Source organism: Lactuca virosa, chromosome 8, assembly GCF_052849685.1.
Source record: "Lactuca virosa cultivar CGN04683 chromosome 8, Lactuca_virosa_CGN04683_v6, whole genome shotgun sequence".
NCBI classification, from domain to species: domain Eukaryota; kingdom Viridiplantae; phylum Streptophyta; class Magnoliopsida; order Asterales; family Asteraceae; genus Lactuca; species Lactuca virosa.
In genome coordinates, this window is record NC_136433.1 from 94,156,174 (window position 1) to 94,175,778 (window position 19,605).

Consider the following 19,605-nt stretch of genomic DNA (forward strand, 5'->3'; position numbering starts at 1 on the left):
ACATATATTTATAAAAAAACCGAAAATAAATAAAGTATACAACAAACGAAAAATAAAGTTAAAAAATCATGTGGTGTAATTTTTTGCAAACCTCGGAGACTAAATTTGAACTTTTTAGGACTGATTTTGCAAAAAGCTAACCAACTTAACCATGAAACTCTTTAAGTGAGCTAGAGTGATAATTCTGCGAGAAAGTTTTGGCCATAGCAATAATAAAAAAAGTATTAGAGCTTTTTCCAATTACGCGTTAAAAATTTAGGGCTTTTATAATATTAGTCATTTTTCATCCAAATTTTTACATTTAATTCATACATTTGGCTCGTTAGAAATGCAACAAAGTAATCCAGATGAACTTATTTTTGAACAAAATTGGTCAAAATACAAAAATGTGCTCAAGTACATAATTGAGTTGTACATTATTTACAACTCTGAAATGCATACATATCAAAGGATCAGGAATAGACAAGCTGGGTAAAGTGCCTGACAAATTGTCTGATTCATACAGCCTACAGGAACAACATGCAACCAAAATTTTGAACGCCTTCTTCATCTCTGAGCCACACAAACACATCTACACCAAATAACACTTCTGATCTGATCTGGTTAAAACAAGAGCCAACTAATTAGTATTTTTATTCTTCAAATTTGAAATAATATTATTTTAGATAGATTTATATATTTGAGAACACAAAAAACTGTAGGTTGTTTGACCAATCAATCATTTATCATTTATGGTAACACACCATGTGCCCGTACAAACACGCATGTATGTTTATCACCATCTTATCCAGTCGTTTCTTTAGACATGTATGGTCCCTTTTGACTACAAAAATAGGAGCTTGATGACATGTCATTTTAAAGCAAATTTGGCCATTAGTCTAAGGAGAAACACGCCAGTCGTTTTTCCCTTATCTTATGGACCCGAGGGGAGGTGGTAGGGTGGGGTGGGGGTATGCAGGTTTACTCTTTAAAGTTGGCCTATATATATAGACACATGTAAGTATATATGTGCAGAATAATACTGTAAAAGCTTTCAACAAAGTTCTCATATGGCAGCTGCAAGTTTATCAAGCTTCAAGACTTTGAAACAGAGATCACTAGTGCGATGTTCAAAGCAAATCAGGGAGCAAAAGGCACGACTTTATATCATATGGAGGTGCACCATGTTTCTTATGTGCTCGCATGATTAAGAAGAAGTATAAATGTGGATCGAAATGCATCTATTAGCTCTAGGAAGATGTAAGTTCTACACGTTATTGATCTTCATATGTATATAGAAAGAAATGTTCCATAAAGTGGTCTATGTATACATGATAAATGAAGTTTTGAAACAATTATAGTGTTGACTCGTTAATGGAATTATAGGCCCTTTTTGTACAATGTAAGATTTGAATAATGATTATGCATAAATCTTATTTTTGGGATCAAGCACTAATTTTGTATGGTGATTGTTGATATTATTTGACACAAACAAAATTTAAAAGAGCTAGCATCCAATTTCCGGAGCCTACACAAAGGAAACTCTTTCAAAGCCCAACCCCACCATTGTTTTGATCTATACGAATAATTTCCGAACCTGTCATTTTGCCACCTCCATATGTGTTATTATAGGGCGTGTACGTTTGTTATAGGCACGTAGGGGACCGGATGTGAGCAATGTTGGGAAATTTAGGGTTTGTGGTGGAGATCTGGATACCAACTTGGATCGTGATATCACTTTCCTAACTGATATTTCTACCCTATGCCTGGGTTACAAGAAATTCAGCCTAGGATAATCCAGCAGGACCCCAGCCAGGGGCTCTGCCCCTTGGACCCCGCTAGGGGCGCTGCCCCTAGACCCCGCCAAAGGGGCGCTGCCCCTTTGGAAACCCCGGACCCCCGACTAGTCGTCGAACCGGCTTCTGATTCGATCTTATACATGCGTGTACTCCGCACAACCCTGTACATATATTAGAGTACAAATCATGAAGCCCCTTAGCTCACATGTTAGTTCCAGTTACTTAAAATGACATGGTGACACTAAAATCACCAACAAACAACAAGTTTTTAAGGCTAATTTCAACGATGAAAATAAGAAGAATATTCATGTTTTTTGTGCAGATGTGAGATGGAAAACAAGTCATTGTCTCTTACACAATATGGAAGTAAACAACATATTAAAGCATTGGAATCACAATAGGCAAAGTTTTATTAAATCAAGATATGACAATAGTTTAAAGCATTGGATACACAATAGGGCAAAGTTTAATTTATTAAAGCATTGGATACACAATAGATTCAACGCCTTTTATATGACAGAGTTTCAATTTGATAGATATTGGTGGTTCCATCAAAATTTTATTTTACAAAATATAGTAATTTTTATATAATTCAAAGTTGTTGAGTTACTTAACACATGTCATCATTCTATTAGATGGAGAATAGTTTGTTATTTAGTTCAGTTGGAAGTAGATGGCGAAGAGTTTGCTGAGTTTGTTATTTTTATCTAATTCAAAGTTTTATGTAGTTATTCTAAGAAACGTAAATTTTCAGTCATGACGATAGTTACACAAAAAAAAAATTCCAAAGTACAATGATTTTTATATAATTTGATATTTAATTATTTATTAAATATAAAAATAAAAATAAAATTTAAGTTATATTTAATCTACTTTTTCTATAATAGAAAAACTATCTACCCTATTTAGTTGCCTAAGTTTAATTTTAAGTATGTTTATTTGTGTTTATATATCCTATTTAGTTGTCTAAGTTTTATTTTAAGTACGTTGATTTGTGTTATTCTGTAACAAAATATTATAGATTTATTAAAATTTATTTATTTTAATCTTTTATTCTATAATAATAAATTGCTAGTTATTCTAATTTAATTTTTAAAAAAACCAACTTTTATACAAAAGGGAATAAAATGAAATAAATAAAAATTAATGAGCCCTATAATAACAACAACATGCCTAAAAAATCTTATTTAGATGGGGTAAGGGATGTAGAATGTCAACAGTCTGCCTTGAAGAACAACTGTGTCACATAGATGACCTCCGGCATGTTCGTTATGATGATCTAGGCAAAGAAGGAAATAATACGTCAAAGTTAGCGGTAAGCAAAACCTGCTAAAAATATAGAACATGCAAATATGAACTCGAAAACCTTCAAATGAAGCAACCAAGAAAACAATAAGTCAATGTAAAGCAAAATAAGATCATGGAAAAAATGAAAGTCAGAAAACGAGCATATGAGCATGAAACAATTTTCATCGATATAAACATCAAACAACAAAACCTACAAGTGGGCTAGGCTACTCAGTTACCTTAATATTAAGCCTCTACACCTTCCTATATGAGCTCATGTCCTCGGTAGAGCATGTTCCTCCATGTCTAGCTTCACACTATCCTTCCACTTCCTTCTAGGACGTCCTCTTCTCCTCTCACCATCAAGCATCATCGACTCTACCCTCTTTACTATATTTGATGTTGTACTTCTTTGGACATGTCCATATCACCCTAATCTTCTGTTCCTTAAATTTTCAGTGATCTGCTACACTCCAAACAAATTTCTTATTATTGTATTATATATTCTATCTAGAAGAGTTTGACCATAAGTCCTCCTCAAGTCCTCAACATCCTTAATCTTTCTCACATGGTCCTTCTTACTTAACCAACATTCAGATCCATACAACATAGCATGCCAGATGGTTACTCTGTAAAACTTCTTTTTTAGATTTAATAGGACCTTCCTATCCATAAGACTCATGATGCTACCCTCCATTTTATACAACCCACTTTTATGTGTTGGGTGACATTTACCTCCAGAGCCTCTTCCTTATAGATCATATACCCTAAATACTTGAAGCTCTCCATCGAGAGGAGAGTTTGCTCTACAATAATTACATCTATACTTGTATCATTTGTCTCCCTGTTGAAATTGCACCATAGATACTTTATTTTAGCATTGTTGATATGTTGCCCTTTTTCTTCTAACGTGGACCTCCAAGTATCTAATTGAGCATTCAACTCAGTCATAGATTCAACCACCATCATAATGTCATTAGAGAAAAGAATACGCCAATCCACTTCCCCGTGGATCTCACGTGACACCTCATCCAAAATCAAAGTGAAGATATACATGCTAAAAGCCAAACCCTGATGGAGCCGAATTTCAACTAGAAAGGACTCTGTGTCACCGATTGGGCTAAAGATCCAAGTCTTAGACTGACAATACCTATAAATAAATTAACGACAAACTCTAGTATTATAAGTTGTTTTGTTTGACTTTTGAGTAAATTGGTAAACACATTAGTTCAATAGTTCCTTTAGGGCATGTTCGACACAAAAAATTTGGGAGCTTCTAGATTTTAGCGAAAAGCTCAGAAAAAAATAGTTTTGTTCGGTGGTAGGAGCTTCTAGCTTTTAGTTAAAAGAAAAAGCTTCAAATCTAAAAGCTACTTCAAGTACTGTTTTATAAAAAGTTGATTTGTAATTTTTTAAATTGACATAATTACCCTTTAAAAAAAATCAAGGACGTGTTTTAGATAAGTCATTTTTTTATGTAATTTTACATGTTTTAAAAGATTTCAAGTACTTTTGTCACACACATATACAGATAAATGAAAATCAATTTGACAAGAATTGGATTGCCTGGTTGCAAGATCCAATTTTGTCTGTTGCTTCCATGTAATTGTTTCTTCTGTCTAGCCTATTGCTACGTTTTTTTAAATATATCTGACGTTCTAAAAAATTTGAGAAGAAATATTGATATTGTTGCTGTAAGCATCCTATGTTCTATATGATATTGTTAATGTAAGCGATCCTATGTTCTATGTTCTATATGTGATCAAAAGCGTAGTAAAAATATTATTTTTATAAAAAAAATCAATTTTTCTAGACAAAATTGCACAAATGGTCTTTGTGGTTTGCATTTTTTCAGAAAACAAGTCCAAACCTTGAAAAAACTAGATAGATGGTCATTTTGAAAATCTTTCGTTGCGTATTTGTCCCTTTCGAAAACTGAAATCACTACTATACCATTTTATTTTTATTTTTTATATTTTTTAATACTTACTTTTATATTTTAATAATTAAGAGGTAAAAAAAGGCCCACAACATTGTCACCCCCACCCCCTATCCTGTGACAACTGTCAATTCTGGATCAAACAAAGTCAACAAGTCAACCAACTCAACTCGACTAGTATTAGGATTTTAGGATAAGCGTTATGGTTCCTAATGTTCCTAATGTACAACTTACAAATATTAATACAAAGTACGTCGTTTTTCATCAATTATTGAATAAAAATCCTTTTTAGGATTCACAACGCGAAATTCGATAATTCAAGTATATATTATTTTGGCAAAAAATAATATTCATAACACAATGTGCTAATACCTTTGATGATATCGAGTTTTTATAATAATTTGAATTTTTACAATTCAAATTAAGTAATTATACATAATGTTACCACACTTTTTTTATAAAACATCACTATTTTTATAAAAAGAATACCAACATTTTATAAAAACTAAGAGAGTTGACTTTGCCCATAACTAGACAAGACTTGCATCATCTTTTCCAACAAAAACCTTACCCAACATGTCAGCAAGTCAATAACCATCAAATAACCATGCAGCACCCCACCACCCCACCCCACCCCCTCCCCTCTCCCCCTTTTTAATTGCGGCTGAATCCCCCCCCCCCCCTTCATCTTTATCTATTTCTTCATCTTCTTCATTTCTCCTTCAAGAACAAGCTCCAATCTTTCAATAAGTTGGTTCTTAGATTTTTGGTAAGCATATCCTTGTTAATCTAGTGATTTTACACACATACATATTAGTTTTGTTATATTTACACACATTAACATGTGATAAAATCCATAGGGTAATACCATCTTCAAGTGTTCTAAGCTTGAGGATCTTCATCTTCATCTATTTATCCACTAAGAAATCCACTCAAGGTGAGTTCATACCCACCATTTTCGAGATTTTCATGTTTTAGTGGGGGAGGGGGGGGATACAAGAAAAATTGTATAACAACACAAGTTATTATGCATGCTTCATCTCTATGTTGTATATAAAGTATTATTTGCATGAAATATGGTTATTTCTAGTTGCTAGAACATTTATATGTGGTATGTTAGTTTGAGATATAAAACTAAGTAAAACAAATATAATCATGCTATATGTTCTTAAGAAAAAGTTATGATTACAAAGCTATAAAGACTAGGATTTTTATTAACAAAATATGGCTTTTCTAGCAAAAATGGTTATAACCTAGTTATTACACAATTTTTGTGGGATATAATCCAAAATATGTTGTTTGGGACATGTGTCTTGAAACTAGTCTAAAATATCAAAGAGTTAGTTTTACAAAAAGAAAACTCAAAAATCTATCATTTTATGTAAAAGTGGGTTTTCTAACAAAAATGGTCATAACTAGTTCTACACAGTTATATTTTACTAGTTACCAGTAAACATCGTTAAAAAGGGGGCAAAACTAGAAAAATTGGATTTATCATACTAAATGTTCTATTACTTGTGTTAGATGTAAATTATATGATATAATCTTTTTTAAAACATCTAACAAGTTAACTTATATATATACAAATATATATGGATACAACAAAACATTTATAATAAACTATAATGGGTGTAGTTTATGGGTGATTAACACTGTTTTAGCATTTTTGGGGCGAACAAATAGTTATTTAAAGGTATAATTATTTTACACTATGTAATTACAATGGAAAGGTAATATTCCCACTTACAAAAGGGTTTTCATTACACTATACGTAAACCACTAATACAATTTTGTGAGTCATAGTCTTCACGTACCTACCAGAGTACCTACAAAAGGCCTGTATTATAACCAGAATCTCCCGTAAGAGAGCATGATACTTGTGTATAGATCTATACGGGACTGACAATCTCGCATCTAAGTTGTTAGCTACAGTTAGACCGGCAGGTCTGGGGTGACAAATGTCTAACATTCCGACACATATAACCACCATCTTTAAGCTCCAATTATGGACCATTACTTTGTGTTTTAGTTTGTGCTACTCATGTGATCATTTTCAAGAAGGGTGTGATGGGAAGATGAGCGGTTTGGTCATTTTCTTATTTATTAACAATATATAAATAATAAATAATCAATGAGGACATTTGATATATGGTATGAACCGAGACTTTAATAAAAACAAACAATGAGGACGATCCAAGCTAGAATAGAAAATGTTGGAAACTAAACGTGTAAATTAATACAAACCATATAGACTATTCATGTGATTTACTCTTAAAAAAGAAGGTTTTGAAAATCGTATTGTAGACCGAACCAGCCGTCTTACATGTTCGATGGTCCAACTTGTCCAACCGATTGGACCGGTCTCAAAAGCCGGGCAAACCTGATGATGTCATAATTACATTATTTTTAATTTAAATTATATACAAAATTACATAAAAAAATATTTTTTAAATTTCTGTTTTTTACCGGTTCTTACAGGTTTAACCGGTTCTTACCATTTTTTAGCGGTTCACATGACGAACAATTTTTTGGCTTCTAAGAACTGGGTTCGTGACCGTTCCCGATTGAACCGGCCGGTCCCGTCCGATTTTAAAAACATGGTAAAAAAACAAAAATTTATAGCAATTTGTATAAAACGGAAATAAAAAACATTGAAATTCAATTAAAAAATATAAAAACATTTAATTCTTTGGAAAAGTACGAGTCCAAAATTATTAAAAAATCTAACAAATAAAGTATGCATATTGCAAATAAGGAGGAACACTCCTGTGGTTTGGACGGGATACGGGATCAACACGATCTTTTCCGGAATTGCCAAGAGCATGGATATAGATTAATGGTACGGTTATTCAATCACATTCGGCCGCACAAAACCCTATCAATACCTTACCAAAATTGAAGGAAGACTAGCGATTGCAAGGAGTCAAGGGCTTTGTGAAGTATTCGTCAATTCAAGGTAACATTAACTGTTTGTAGCTTTAATTTAATCGACTTTGATTTGGAATATGGTTATGCTTTGAATAACATATTGAAAGTCAATTCCAAAAAGTGCGATATGAATTGTCAACAAATACATGTCATATAATATGAATTGATTTGATTTGGAATATGATTATGCCTTGAAGATGATACTCTTTTCTGCTAGAAATCTTTTCCCATTTAGATTTGATTAATTGTCAACAAATACAAATCGTATAATATGAAGATTATTAAATAAATTACAGAAAGCATTAGCAACTATAGGACTTCTTTTCAATAAAAAAGTATTCAACTGTAAAATCAATTCCAAACCCATTACATAATCAATAATAATAGTTAACTTTGTTTGATGAACACAATATCTAGGACAGGTTTCACACAGGGGTATTTTGGGTAAAACCATCATATTTTTAATTTTTGTGTTAGATTTGGATTCGTTTTGGTTTAGTATGAATAGGATATGTATCTATGACATTTTAATTAAGTTTTATTCACGTTTTTCTTAACAAATCTTGGAGGACAAGCAAAATTTCCCAGAAAATTTTTCCCCAGTTTTGTTCCTCCCTCTGTATCATGTTTTTCTGTCCATGTCCTGCTGTGATTTTTATGTTTGTTTATTTTGTGTGATAATCTTTGTGAATTAAGTGAATTAGTTCTCAGATAAGTAATCTATCATCTATTAAAATCTCATTTTAAAGGAATCAAGCAAATTGAAAACATGGCATCGCTTCAAGGACACTCTGTAACAATAATTTCTATAACCACCAAATTACTAAATTAACCCTTAAGAATACCAAATATTTAATTGCAGCTTAACTTTCAACAATCTTGTCCATAATGTAAAGGCTTTTTATCAATCACAATATCAACACTGTACATTCGATTTTCTCATTCTGTTAAACTAAATGTATGGACCTCCCTATGTATAAAAATTATGACTAAGTTGGTGTCAATTTTTTCAATTATGACAACTTTTTTCTATTCTAGATAAAAATTTATGTATAAAAATAAAACAATGGTATAAAATATAAATTGTTTATGAAAATGATAGATATATATATATATATATATATATATATATATATATATATATATATATATATATATATATATATATACTATTTAAATTAAGGGGCTATAAATGAAATATATACTTATATAACATATAAGTATCATGAAGTTGATTTTGCAAATATTTTGGAACGTATAATAATATAATATATAAATGAAAATTTTATGTTATTTAACGATCCGTAAATAAATAACTTATATATTATATTAAAGACAAAAACAATTTAAAAAATAAATTTAAAATTAATATAATATAAATATGACATCTTATAAAACTTAAAAGATTAAAAAATGAAATATTAAAGGTTGACAGCTACTTTTGAAACAACACCATTTTGACAGCTACTTTTGAAAACAACACCACGTATACAAAAACTCCCTCCCTATGCCACCATGCATACAAATTATCTTCTTCTAAATAAGCGCTACTAGTGGAAGATGGTTGAATACAGGGGCGGATTTAGTGCTTGAAGAGTGGGGGCAGATGTCCCCAGTGACTTTTGAATGACCAAATATTTGATATTATAAATTGGGTTTACTTATTATTTTCTATGATATATGCCCCCAATGGTCAGATGTAAGAAGTAAAAACTAAAACCTAAGCCTGCATGGCCCACCTAAATTAATTATCTAGGTTTAAGTTGTATGGTGTTCAGTCATCTAGTTACCTATTTATTCAACGCCACATGATTTATGCAAAGGGACCACATAACACAATACACAAACTCCATCACTCTCTGGGACTTCATGTATACATTACAAGACGTAATTAACTCATAATAATAAGTTATATCTCTAGTTATTGAAGAAATTTACATCAAATAAACAAAGGGTAGAATAGTCTTTTTTGCATTCCACAAACCAAAATGTAAATAGATTTTATCTATTTAACATTAATGGTAGTTTTTTATGTTTCTTCTTTTTCTTCTTTTTGGTTCCTTTTAGTTCAACTACTTCATACTAAGATAAGATGGACAAGAGTTGGACTAAAATCACGAATAAGGTCGATCCAAAGTTCATGAAGGGGGCAATTGCTTTTGCGGAGATGGCTAAAGGTTACGTTGATAGTGAAGGTCGTACACACTGTCCATGTAAAAGCTGTCTAAATGTAAGAAAGCATGCACCTGATGTAGTTTGTAGTCATATCATACATCATGGCTTTCAACAGTCATATAAAATATGGACATTTCACGGGGAAAGTCGCCAGGAAAATGAAATAAACAACGAGCATGATGAAAGTGATAATGAATCAGATGATGGTGTCGATGCTTTACTTGGTGATGCGTTTCATGTGGGAGCTGAAACTGAAGGAGTAGATGACAACGATGAGGACGAGTCTTATAATCGATCTAGTAATCCAAATGTGGACAAGTTATTCGCTGATATGGAGAAACCTTTATTTCCAGGATGTGATACTTTCTCTGTACTAGGATTTATATTACGATTGATGCACGTGAAGGTAACATGTAAAATGACAAATGTGTCCATGGATATGATACTGAAGTTATTGAGTGAGGCATTCAAGAACACAATAATCCCTAAATCCCACTATGAGGCAAAAAAGTATTTGCGTACTCTTGGACTTGGATACGAATCAATACATGCTTGCAAGAATGATTGTGCATTGTTTTGGAAGGAAAATTTGGAATTACAATCATGTCCTGTTTGTGGTGCTAGTCGTTGGGTAGATGATAAAATGCATCAAAAGAAGATTCCAACCAAAGTCTTGCGTTACTTTCCCATCACAAGTAGACTTAAGCGACTATATGCCTCTAGGTATACTGCAAAGGACATGCAGTGGCACGCTCACAACAAGTCTAAAGAAGATGGAGTTCTTAGGTATCCAGCAGACGGAAAAGCATGGAAGCACTTTGATACAATCTACCCTGATTTTGCCAAAGAACCAAGAAATGTACGCCTAGGTCTCGCGAGCGATGGTTTCAACCCTTTTGGGACAATGAGTACTTCATATAGTATGTGGCCCGTTGTGCTTAGATTGTACAATCTGCCTCCTTGGAAGTCTATGATTGATGCTTCATTTATGATGGCTTTGTTGATTCCTGGAAAAGATTCACCAGGAAAGGATATTGATGTATATTTACGTCCACTGGTAGATGAGTTGAAACTTCTATGGGAGAATGGTATTGAAACATATGATTCTGAATCGGGACGTACATTCAACATGCGTGCAGCACTTATGTGGACAATAAACGATTTTCCTGCATATGGTTACTTGTCTGGATGGAGCACAAGTGGGTACATGGCATGCCAAACATGCAACGAAGATGCATCTAGTATTCGTATACGAAAGAAAATAGCATATGTAGGTCATAGGCGATTTCTTCCCCCTGATCATCCTTGGAGGAATGCACGAGATTTTAATGGGAAAAAAGAGTCTAGGATTGCACCCAAACATATCAGTGGAGAAGATTGCTTGCGCCAATTAGAAAATGTCCCTTACTTTCCACATGGAAAGAAACAGTCTCACATTGGCCAAAAACGTAGAAGGAGCGAACGCGAGTTAAATTGGTCAAAAAAAGCATATTCTTTGAACTACCATACTGGTGTAAGTTGTTAATGCGTCATAACATTGATGTCATGCATGTTATAAAAAATGTGGGTGAGAACTTCGTGGGAACCTTATTAAACATAGAAAAGAGGACAAAAGACACTGACCTAGCTCGCCGAGATCTTCAAGATATGAAAATACGCAAGAATCTGCACTTGGTGAAGAAAAATGATCGTTGGATTAAACCGCCCGCTCCGTATGTCTTAACTCCAATAGAAAGGAAACAATTTTGCTCTCTAGTTAAGTCTGTGCGTTTTCCTGATGGATATGCTGCAAACTTGGGTAAAAATGTTATTCTTGAGCAAAATAAGATATATGGGCTTAAATCACATGATTATCATGTCTTCATGTTACGTATACTCCCTATTGCTGTTCGTGGGCTTTTAGATAAGCGTATATGTGATACATTGACCGAGTTGTCTCAATTTTTCAAGATTCTAACTTCAGCCACATTACTTGTGAGAGAGTTGGAAACTTTGCAAGAAGAGATAGTTAAGATTCTTTGCAAGCTTGAACGCATATTTCCTCCCTCATTTTTTACAGTTATGATGCACTTGTGCGTTCATCTACCTCAAGAAGCTATTTTAGGAGGACCTGTACAATCAAGGTGGATGTATCCGGTTGAAAGGTATCTCGGCCATTTAAAGAAATATGTTAGAAACAAAGCAAGACCCGAAGGTTCAATTGCAGAAGGTTATGTTGTTGAAGAAGCTCTGATATTTTGTTCACACTATTTACGTGGTGTTGATTCAAGATTAGATAAGCGAGGTAGATATGACGATGAAACTACAAGTGATGTTCGAGACTATAAATTAGATATTTTCAGATTAAATGGTCGAGGAATTGGGAAGCGAGAAACTGTTAGGCTTTCAAACATTTCAATAAAGAAAGCATTGTGGTTTATGTTAACTAATTGTTCACAAGTTGAACCGTACCTGAAGTAAGTACATTTTCCCTTTCATAGTGAATTCACTTTTTTGTATCTCAAGGTATTTAAAGCTTACTTGCACTTGACAGTGAGCACTTGAATTTCTTGGAAAGACAACATCAAGCAGCCCTAGATTTCAGTGAATTACAACAATCTACATTTCCATCTTGATTTTCATCACGGGTAATGTTACTATAACATAATTTATATCATTTTCTCATGTCTGAACAATCAACCTACCCTTACTTTTTTTGGAAATGGTGAACAGATAGGAACAATGTATGAGCAAAATTCATCGGAAATCAACGAAGAGTTATATGCACTATCTCGTGGTCCAGATAATCGAGTTATATCACATAGTGGATACATAGTAAATGGAGTTAAATTTCTTGTTAAGTCACGAGATGATCATAGGAGGACTCAAAATTGTGGAGTCACAGCTGTAGGAATTCACAATGGTGTTGAAGAAGATTATTATGGATATGTTGATGAAGTCCTTGAATTTTCATTCATAAAAGGATACCGAGTTATTTTATTTAAATGCATTTGGTTTGATACCGACCGTAAAAGGAAGCACGTGATGTTTGAACCTCATTTCATATCTATAGATACAACCAAAAAAGCTTATGACGAAGATCCTTTTGTGTTGGCAAATCAAGCAAAACAAGTTTTCTATATAAACGATCCCACGCGTGACTCGGGCTGGAAAATCATAGAAAGAAGCACACATAGGCATTTATGGGATATTCTGGATAATGAGGATGTACAGGATATGTTTGAACATGTAGGAACATCGTCGGACACAACCCCCTTTCAAACATCAGATTGTGAAAATTTCGAGTTTCATGTAGAAGACGGTGAAGAAGAGTTTGTGGAAATTGTTGATGTTGAAGCTTTTGAAGACAATTTAGATGATTTTATTGATTATGATACTATCCCCAAAGAAATTAGTGAGGAACCTGAAGATTTAGAGGGTTTAGATGATAGCAATGAAACAAATGTAGCCCTATTTGATGATTCAGACGATGAATATGAATAATTGTAATCTTTTTCTACTTTGTTGATGTGTTTTGTAATTAGTTACATTTTTAAAACTTATTTACTATGATTATGGATAATTGTACTGTAGTTCTAATTCATTGGTGTGTTTTTAATCTGTTAATATTTAAAACTTTTAGACGATGAATATAAATAACTATACTCCTGACTAACTTGTCTATAAATCACATCCTTTGCAGATAAAATGTGGATATTTCTGGTGATGATGACAATTGTTAATCTCGGAGGTACTAAGCGTGTAAGAAAAGAACCTCGACAAATTTCAGTCACGTCATCAGGTGAAGGAAGTGAAGGTGAACTCGATCCAAAATTGTGTATGCTTCGTCGACGTAAACGTGCTATGGCATCCGTTGATGCAACAGGTAAACCTTATATGTTTTTACTGTTTACTAAAAATTGAGTTAAAGAAAAATTTAAATGTAATGGATTTCAGATTTCTGTTTTTGACCTGATTTGTGTTTTTAACTTCAAATCTGAAATTTTGGACAATGTACTTTTTACAACCTTATCAACAACTTACACAATGTATGGGTGTTATTCGGTTGGGTAATTCTATTTTCTTTTTATTCGGGTTCGGGAAATGTACTTTCTAATTTCTACAGGAGGAAGTGGTCCGAGAAAAAAATCCTCAATCAACATCAAATTTGCTTGTTGGTGAAGGAACTGTCTCTAACACAACTGAGCCAGTAGTTTGCCAAAATACGGATTCTTTTCCCAAATCGGGCACTACAGGTAAAGATCATCAAACCATGGATATACACCCATGCTTAACACAATTTAGTGAAGATGGATTACAATATCATTTTCTTTTTTATTTTATAAAAGCCACTGCTATGTTTTCTTTTGCATCCTTTTTTTAGTTTTTAAAGATCATCAGACCATGCATATAAACCCATGTTTTCTTATACAAAATAACAACAATTCCACTGTGATTGCCAGAGAAGAAAACCAGAAAGAAAACCAAATCCTTGTTTGTTTTATTAATTATCTCCTTCAGTTTAGTCTATATCTCTTTGTCTCTATCTATCCTCACATCATAAACATAGAACTGTTACATCCTTTCATGGCATCTGTTGGAATAATCAAAATCTAGGACAGGTTTCACCCAGGGATATTTTGGGAAAAACCATCGTATTTTTAGTTTTTTTGTTAGATTAGGATTTTTTTTTTTGGTTTAGTATGAACTGGAAATGTATCTATGATGTTTTAATTAAGTTTTATTCATATTTTTCTCAACAAAGCTTGGAGTACAAGAAAATTTTCCCAGAAAAATTTTCCCCTGTTTTGTTCTTCACCTATTCCGCCTCTGTATCTTGTTTTCATGTCTCTGGCCAGCTGTGATTTATGTGTTTCTTTCTTTCTTTCCACTTATGTTTATACATTTACACGCTTATGTGACTAAAAAAACAGGAGGGAGTGGTTCTAGAGAAAATACTCAACCGGCTTCATTAGCCACAGATGAAGTCGTTCCAAGTAATAGTAGACAATTTATTCTTTTATTTATAATATTACAGATTATGCATTAGTTGATGTATACTTTCTGTCGTGTAGATCAACCACAGAGGCGGAGGCGAGGCCCTAATATTAATAAAAAGGCTTCACAGATTTTGGAAAAACAACCTGATGCTCGAATTACATTGACAAGAGATATCTATACAAAGAAATTCATTGGGGATTCAACAATATCTTTTGCAACGGAGGTTGGAATTGTGATGCAGAGCTTTTGTGAAATGGAATTCCATACATGGGAGAAAGTAGCAAAAGAAAATAAAGAAGAAATGATTAACAGATTACGTGTAAGTTACATATCATTTTCCTAAATCTATTCATTTTTTTGTTAAAATTTAAAATTCATAAATGGAAGTAATTTATTATTAAAATTTAATTAATAACGTTCAATTTTAATTTATGTATTGAATGTAGGAAAAATTTGAATTACCGCACGAAGATAAAGTTCTGATGGAGTATGTAGATGAACAAATGCCGAGGCAATGGAAACGCACACGAAATATTTTCAAAGATTATTGGAAGAAAAATGGAGGAATGACATATCCACAATTTGCAAGATCTAAAATGAAGCCAGATTGTCGTAGCGAAGAAGATTGGGGTTATTTGTGCGATTATTGGGAATCGATGAAAGCGAAGGTAATTATTAAATTCTATAAACCTTATAATTTCATCTTAGAATTCTTATTTTATTTCTTGTAGTATTATAAAACATGCGCTGTCAAATATACAATAGTATACACCTATAACAAAATTCTCTCAATCTTGCACATACACATTTAATTTATGTAATTAACTCTTATTTATATATTATTAACCACGTATAGTTCAAATTTTGTAGCAATATGCTGAACAAATGAAACATAATCGGGGAAAACTTGTTATTCCAAGTAGAGGAGGCTCAAGATCGATAGCAAATCACAAATTTGCCATGGTAAACTATCAAATTAATTCATATTTAAATTAATATATTCAAGAAAATTATTTTTTACCTTCACTTATATTAATTTTTATTATTGCAGACAAATAAAGAGACTCAAATGCCCCCCAGCCCAATCGAGTTATATCATAAGTTGCATTTTGATCCTATAAAGAAATGGATAAATGATGAGTCACGCATTCAATACGTAAGAATGATTTCTTGACTAATATTTATTTATAGTTATAATATATTGATATTGGTGTTATAAGTTATTATAATATGTTTTTATGTTGTATTAGGAAAATATTCTCCAACTCAAGGAGGAAGAATGTGCCAAATTAGTTTCGGCGGGAACAAGCATTACTCAAGAAATGGAATACGACATAGAGAAAAAAGTCATTAAAACTATTTGTGCCAAACATAAAACATTACAATCTGGATGGGAGGCTTCAAGTGGACCTGTTATGAGGAAAAAAGATATACATCTCTTATCAACCGCAGAAACATCTCAATCAGCCTCAAAAGACGAAGAAGATATGAAAAGTAAGATTGTTGCACTTGAGGAGGAGGTTCGAATAAATGAACAAAAAGTCAAACAAAGTGAGGAAATATGTGAAAAAATGTTCGAGTTTATTATCTCGAAGTTCCCGGATTCTCAAAACATATTATGTCCACCCGATGAAGATGAAGCTCGTGCGTACGATGACATAACAGATCTATCAGAGCAAGCGTAGCAAGCGTAACATTCTTGACCGGTTATTAAAAATTGGAACTTCTTTCACGTATGGTTTAGTTATTGACTAGTTTCTTAGACATTTTTGTTTGTTGTTTTAAATTTGGATATGATGTCTAAATTACGGTTTATTTATCTAGTACTAGTTCATTTGGTGTATTAACAAGCGCATTGTTTATATTAGTCACTATAAATGTTAGTTTAAGACTAAACTTTGGTTTGAAACAATAGCAGGTTAGGGACCGAATGACATTATATTTGAGACTAATATTCAGTCACTAGAAAATCAGGTTAGGGAGCAAATGGTATTGTATCTGAGACTGATATTCAATCACTAAAAATCCAGGTTAGGACTAAATGAAATTCTATCTAAGACTGACATTCAGTTACTGAAAATTTGGTTAGGGGCTGAATGAAAATGTATCTGAGACTGACATCCGGTAACTAAAAAATCGGGTTAGGGACTGAATGAAAGTGTATATGAGACTGATATGCAGTCAATAAAAATCAGGTTAGAGACAGAAGATGATAACATTTGAGACTGATATTCAGTCTTAAATAGATATTATCAGGGACTGATATGAATTGAGTAAGGATTTTAATGAAGCGTATCGGAGACTGAATGATGTAGTATGTAAGACTGATTTTTAGTCCCCAAAAGTTATTATCAGGGACTGGTCTTATATGAAATCGTGGATTTAAAGAAAACACATTTAAGATTGAATTTGGTATTATCAGGGACTGATTATCTGTCTTTGATACTATTACATATTAAGGACTGATTTTTAGTCCCAGATATTAAAAAAAACACTATCTAGGACTAGGTTTCTTGGACTAGCTTAGGACTAGCAAAATCAGTCCCGGATTCTCATTAGAGACTGATTATTAACCATCTAAGACTGAATATGTCAGTCTCTGATACCCCTTTTTCTTGTAGTGACATCTACACCAAATAACACTTCTGATCTGATCTGGTTAAAACAAGAGCCAACTAATTAGTATTTTTATTCTTCAAATTTGAAATAATATTATTTTAGATAGATTTATATATTTGAGAACACAAAAAACTGTAGGTTGTTTGACCAATCAATCATTTATCATTTATGGTAACACACCATGTGCCCGTATAAACACGCATGTATGTTTATCACCATCTTATCCAGTCGTTTCTTTAGACATGTATGGTCCCTTTTGACTACAAAAATAGGAGCTTGATGACATGTCAATTTAAAGCAAATTTGGCCATTAGTCTAAGGAGAAACACGCCAGTCGTTTTTCCCTTATCTTATGGACCCGAGGGGAAGTGGTAGGGTGGGGTGGGGGTATGCAGGTTTACTCTTTAAAGTTGGCCTATATATATAGACACATGTAAGTATATATGTGCAGAATAATACTGTAAAAGCTTTCAACAAAGTTCTCATATGGCAGCTGCAAGTTTATCAAGCTTCAAGACTTTGAAACAGAGATCACTAGTGCGATGTTCAAAGCAAATCAGGGAGCAAAAGGCACGACTTTATATCATATGGAGGTGCACCATGTTTCTTATGTGCTCGCATGATTAAGAAGAAGTATAAATGTGGATCGAAATGCATCTATTAGCTCTAGGAAGATGTAAGTTCTACACGTTATTGATCTTCATATGTATATAGAAAGAAATGTTCCATAAAGTGGTCTATGTATACATGATAAACGAAGTTTTGAAACAATTATAGTGTTGACTCGTTAATGGAATTATAGGCCCTTTTTGTACAATGTAAGATTTGAATAATGATTATGCATAAATCTTATTTTTGGGATCAAGAACTAATTTTGTATGGTGATTGTTGATATTATTTGACACAAACAAAATTTAAAAGAGCTAGCATCCAATTTCCGGAGCCTACACAAAGGAAACTCTTTCAAAGCCCAACCCCACCATTGTTTTGATCTATACGATTAATTTTCGAACCTGTCATTTTGTCACCTCCATATGTGTTATTATAGGGCGTGTACGTTTGTTATAGGCACGTAGGGGACCGGATGTGAGCAATGTTGGGAAATTTAGGGTTTGTGGTGGAGATCTGGATACCAACTTGGATCGTGATATCACTTTCCGAACTGATATTTCTACCCTATGCCTGGGTTACAAGAAATTCAGCCTAGGATAATCCAGCGGGACCCCAGCCAGGGGCTCTGCCCCTTGGACCCGGCTAGGGGCTCTGCCCCTAGACCCCGCCAAAGGGGCGCTGCCCCTTTGGAAACCCCGGACCCCCGACTAGTCGTCGAACCGGCTTCTGATTCGATCTTATACATGCGTGTACTCCGCACAACCCTGTACATATATTAGAGTACAAATCATGAAGCCCCTTAGCTCACATGTTAGTTCCAGTTATTTAAAATGACATGGTGACACTAAAATCACCAAACAACAAGTTTTTAAGGCTAATTTCAACGATGAAAATAAGAAGAATATTCATGTTTTTTGTGCAGATGTGAGATGGAAAACAAGTCATTGTCTCTTACACAATATGGAAGTAAACAACATATTAAAGCATTGGAATCACAATAGGCAAAGTTTTATTAAATCAAGATATGACAATAGTTTAAAGCATTGGATACACAATAGGGCAAAGTTTAATTTATTAAAGCATTGGATACACAATAGATTCAACGCCTTTTATATGACAGAGTTTCAATTTGATAGATATTGGTGGTTCCATCAAAATTTTATTTTACAAAATATAGTAATTTTTATATAATTCAAAGTTGTTGAGTTACTTAACACATGTCATCATTCTATTAGATGGAGAATAGTTTGTTATTTAGTTCAGTTGGAAGTAGATGGCGAAGAGTTT

The 19,605-nt window shown here is 33.1% G+C and overlaps 2 protein-coding genes across 2 annotated transcripts; both read left to right on the forward strand.

The window, feature by feature from the left end:
* Nucleotides 1-972: 972 nt before the first annotated feature.
* On the forward strand, nucleotides 973-1,428 carry RTFL14 (ROTUNDIFOLIA like 14). The gene has a single exon (XM_079068701.1). The coding sequence runs from the start codon at nucleotides 1,050-1,052 to the stop codon at nucleotides 1,188-1,190; it is 141 nt and encodes a 46-aa protein (XP_078924827.1). The 5' UTR covers nucleotides 973-1,049; the 3' UTR covers nucleotides 1,191-1,428.
* A 13,912-nt stretch (nucleotides 1,429-15,340) lies between these two features.
* LOC145130648 (uncharacterized) lies at nucleotides 15,341-16,855 on the forward strand. The gene is made up of 5 exons (XM_079065419.1): nucleotides 15,341-15,406; nucleotides 15,534-15,755; nucleotides 15,958-16,050; nucleotides 16,139-16,243; nucleotides 16,338-16,855. Exons 1-5 carry the CDS (start codon nucleotides 15,341-15,343, stop codon nucleotides 16,770-16,772), a joined length of 921 nt encoding a protein of 306 aa, XP_078921545.1. The 3' UTR covers nucleotides 16,773-16,855.
* The last annotated feature ends 2,750 nt before the right edge of the window (nucleotides 16,856-19,605 follow it).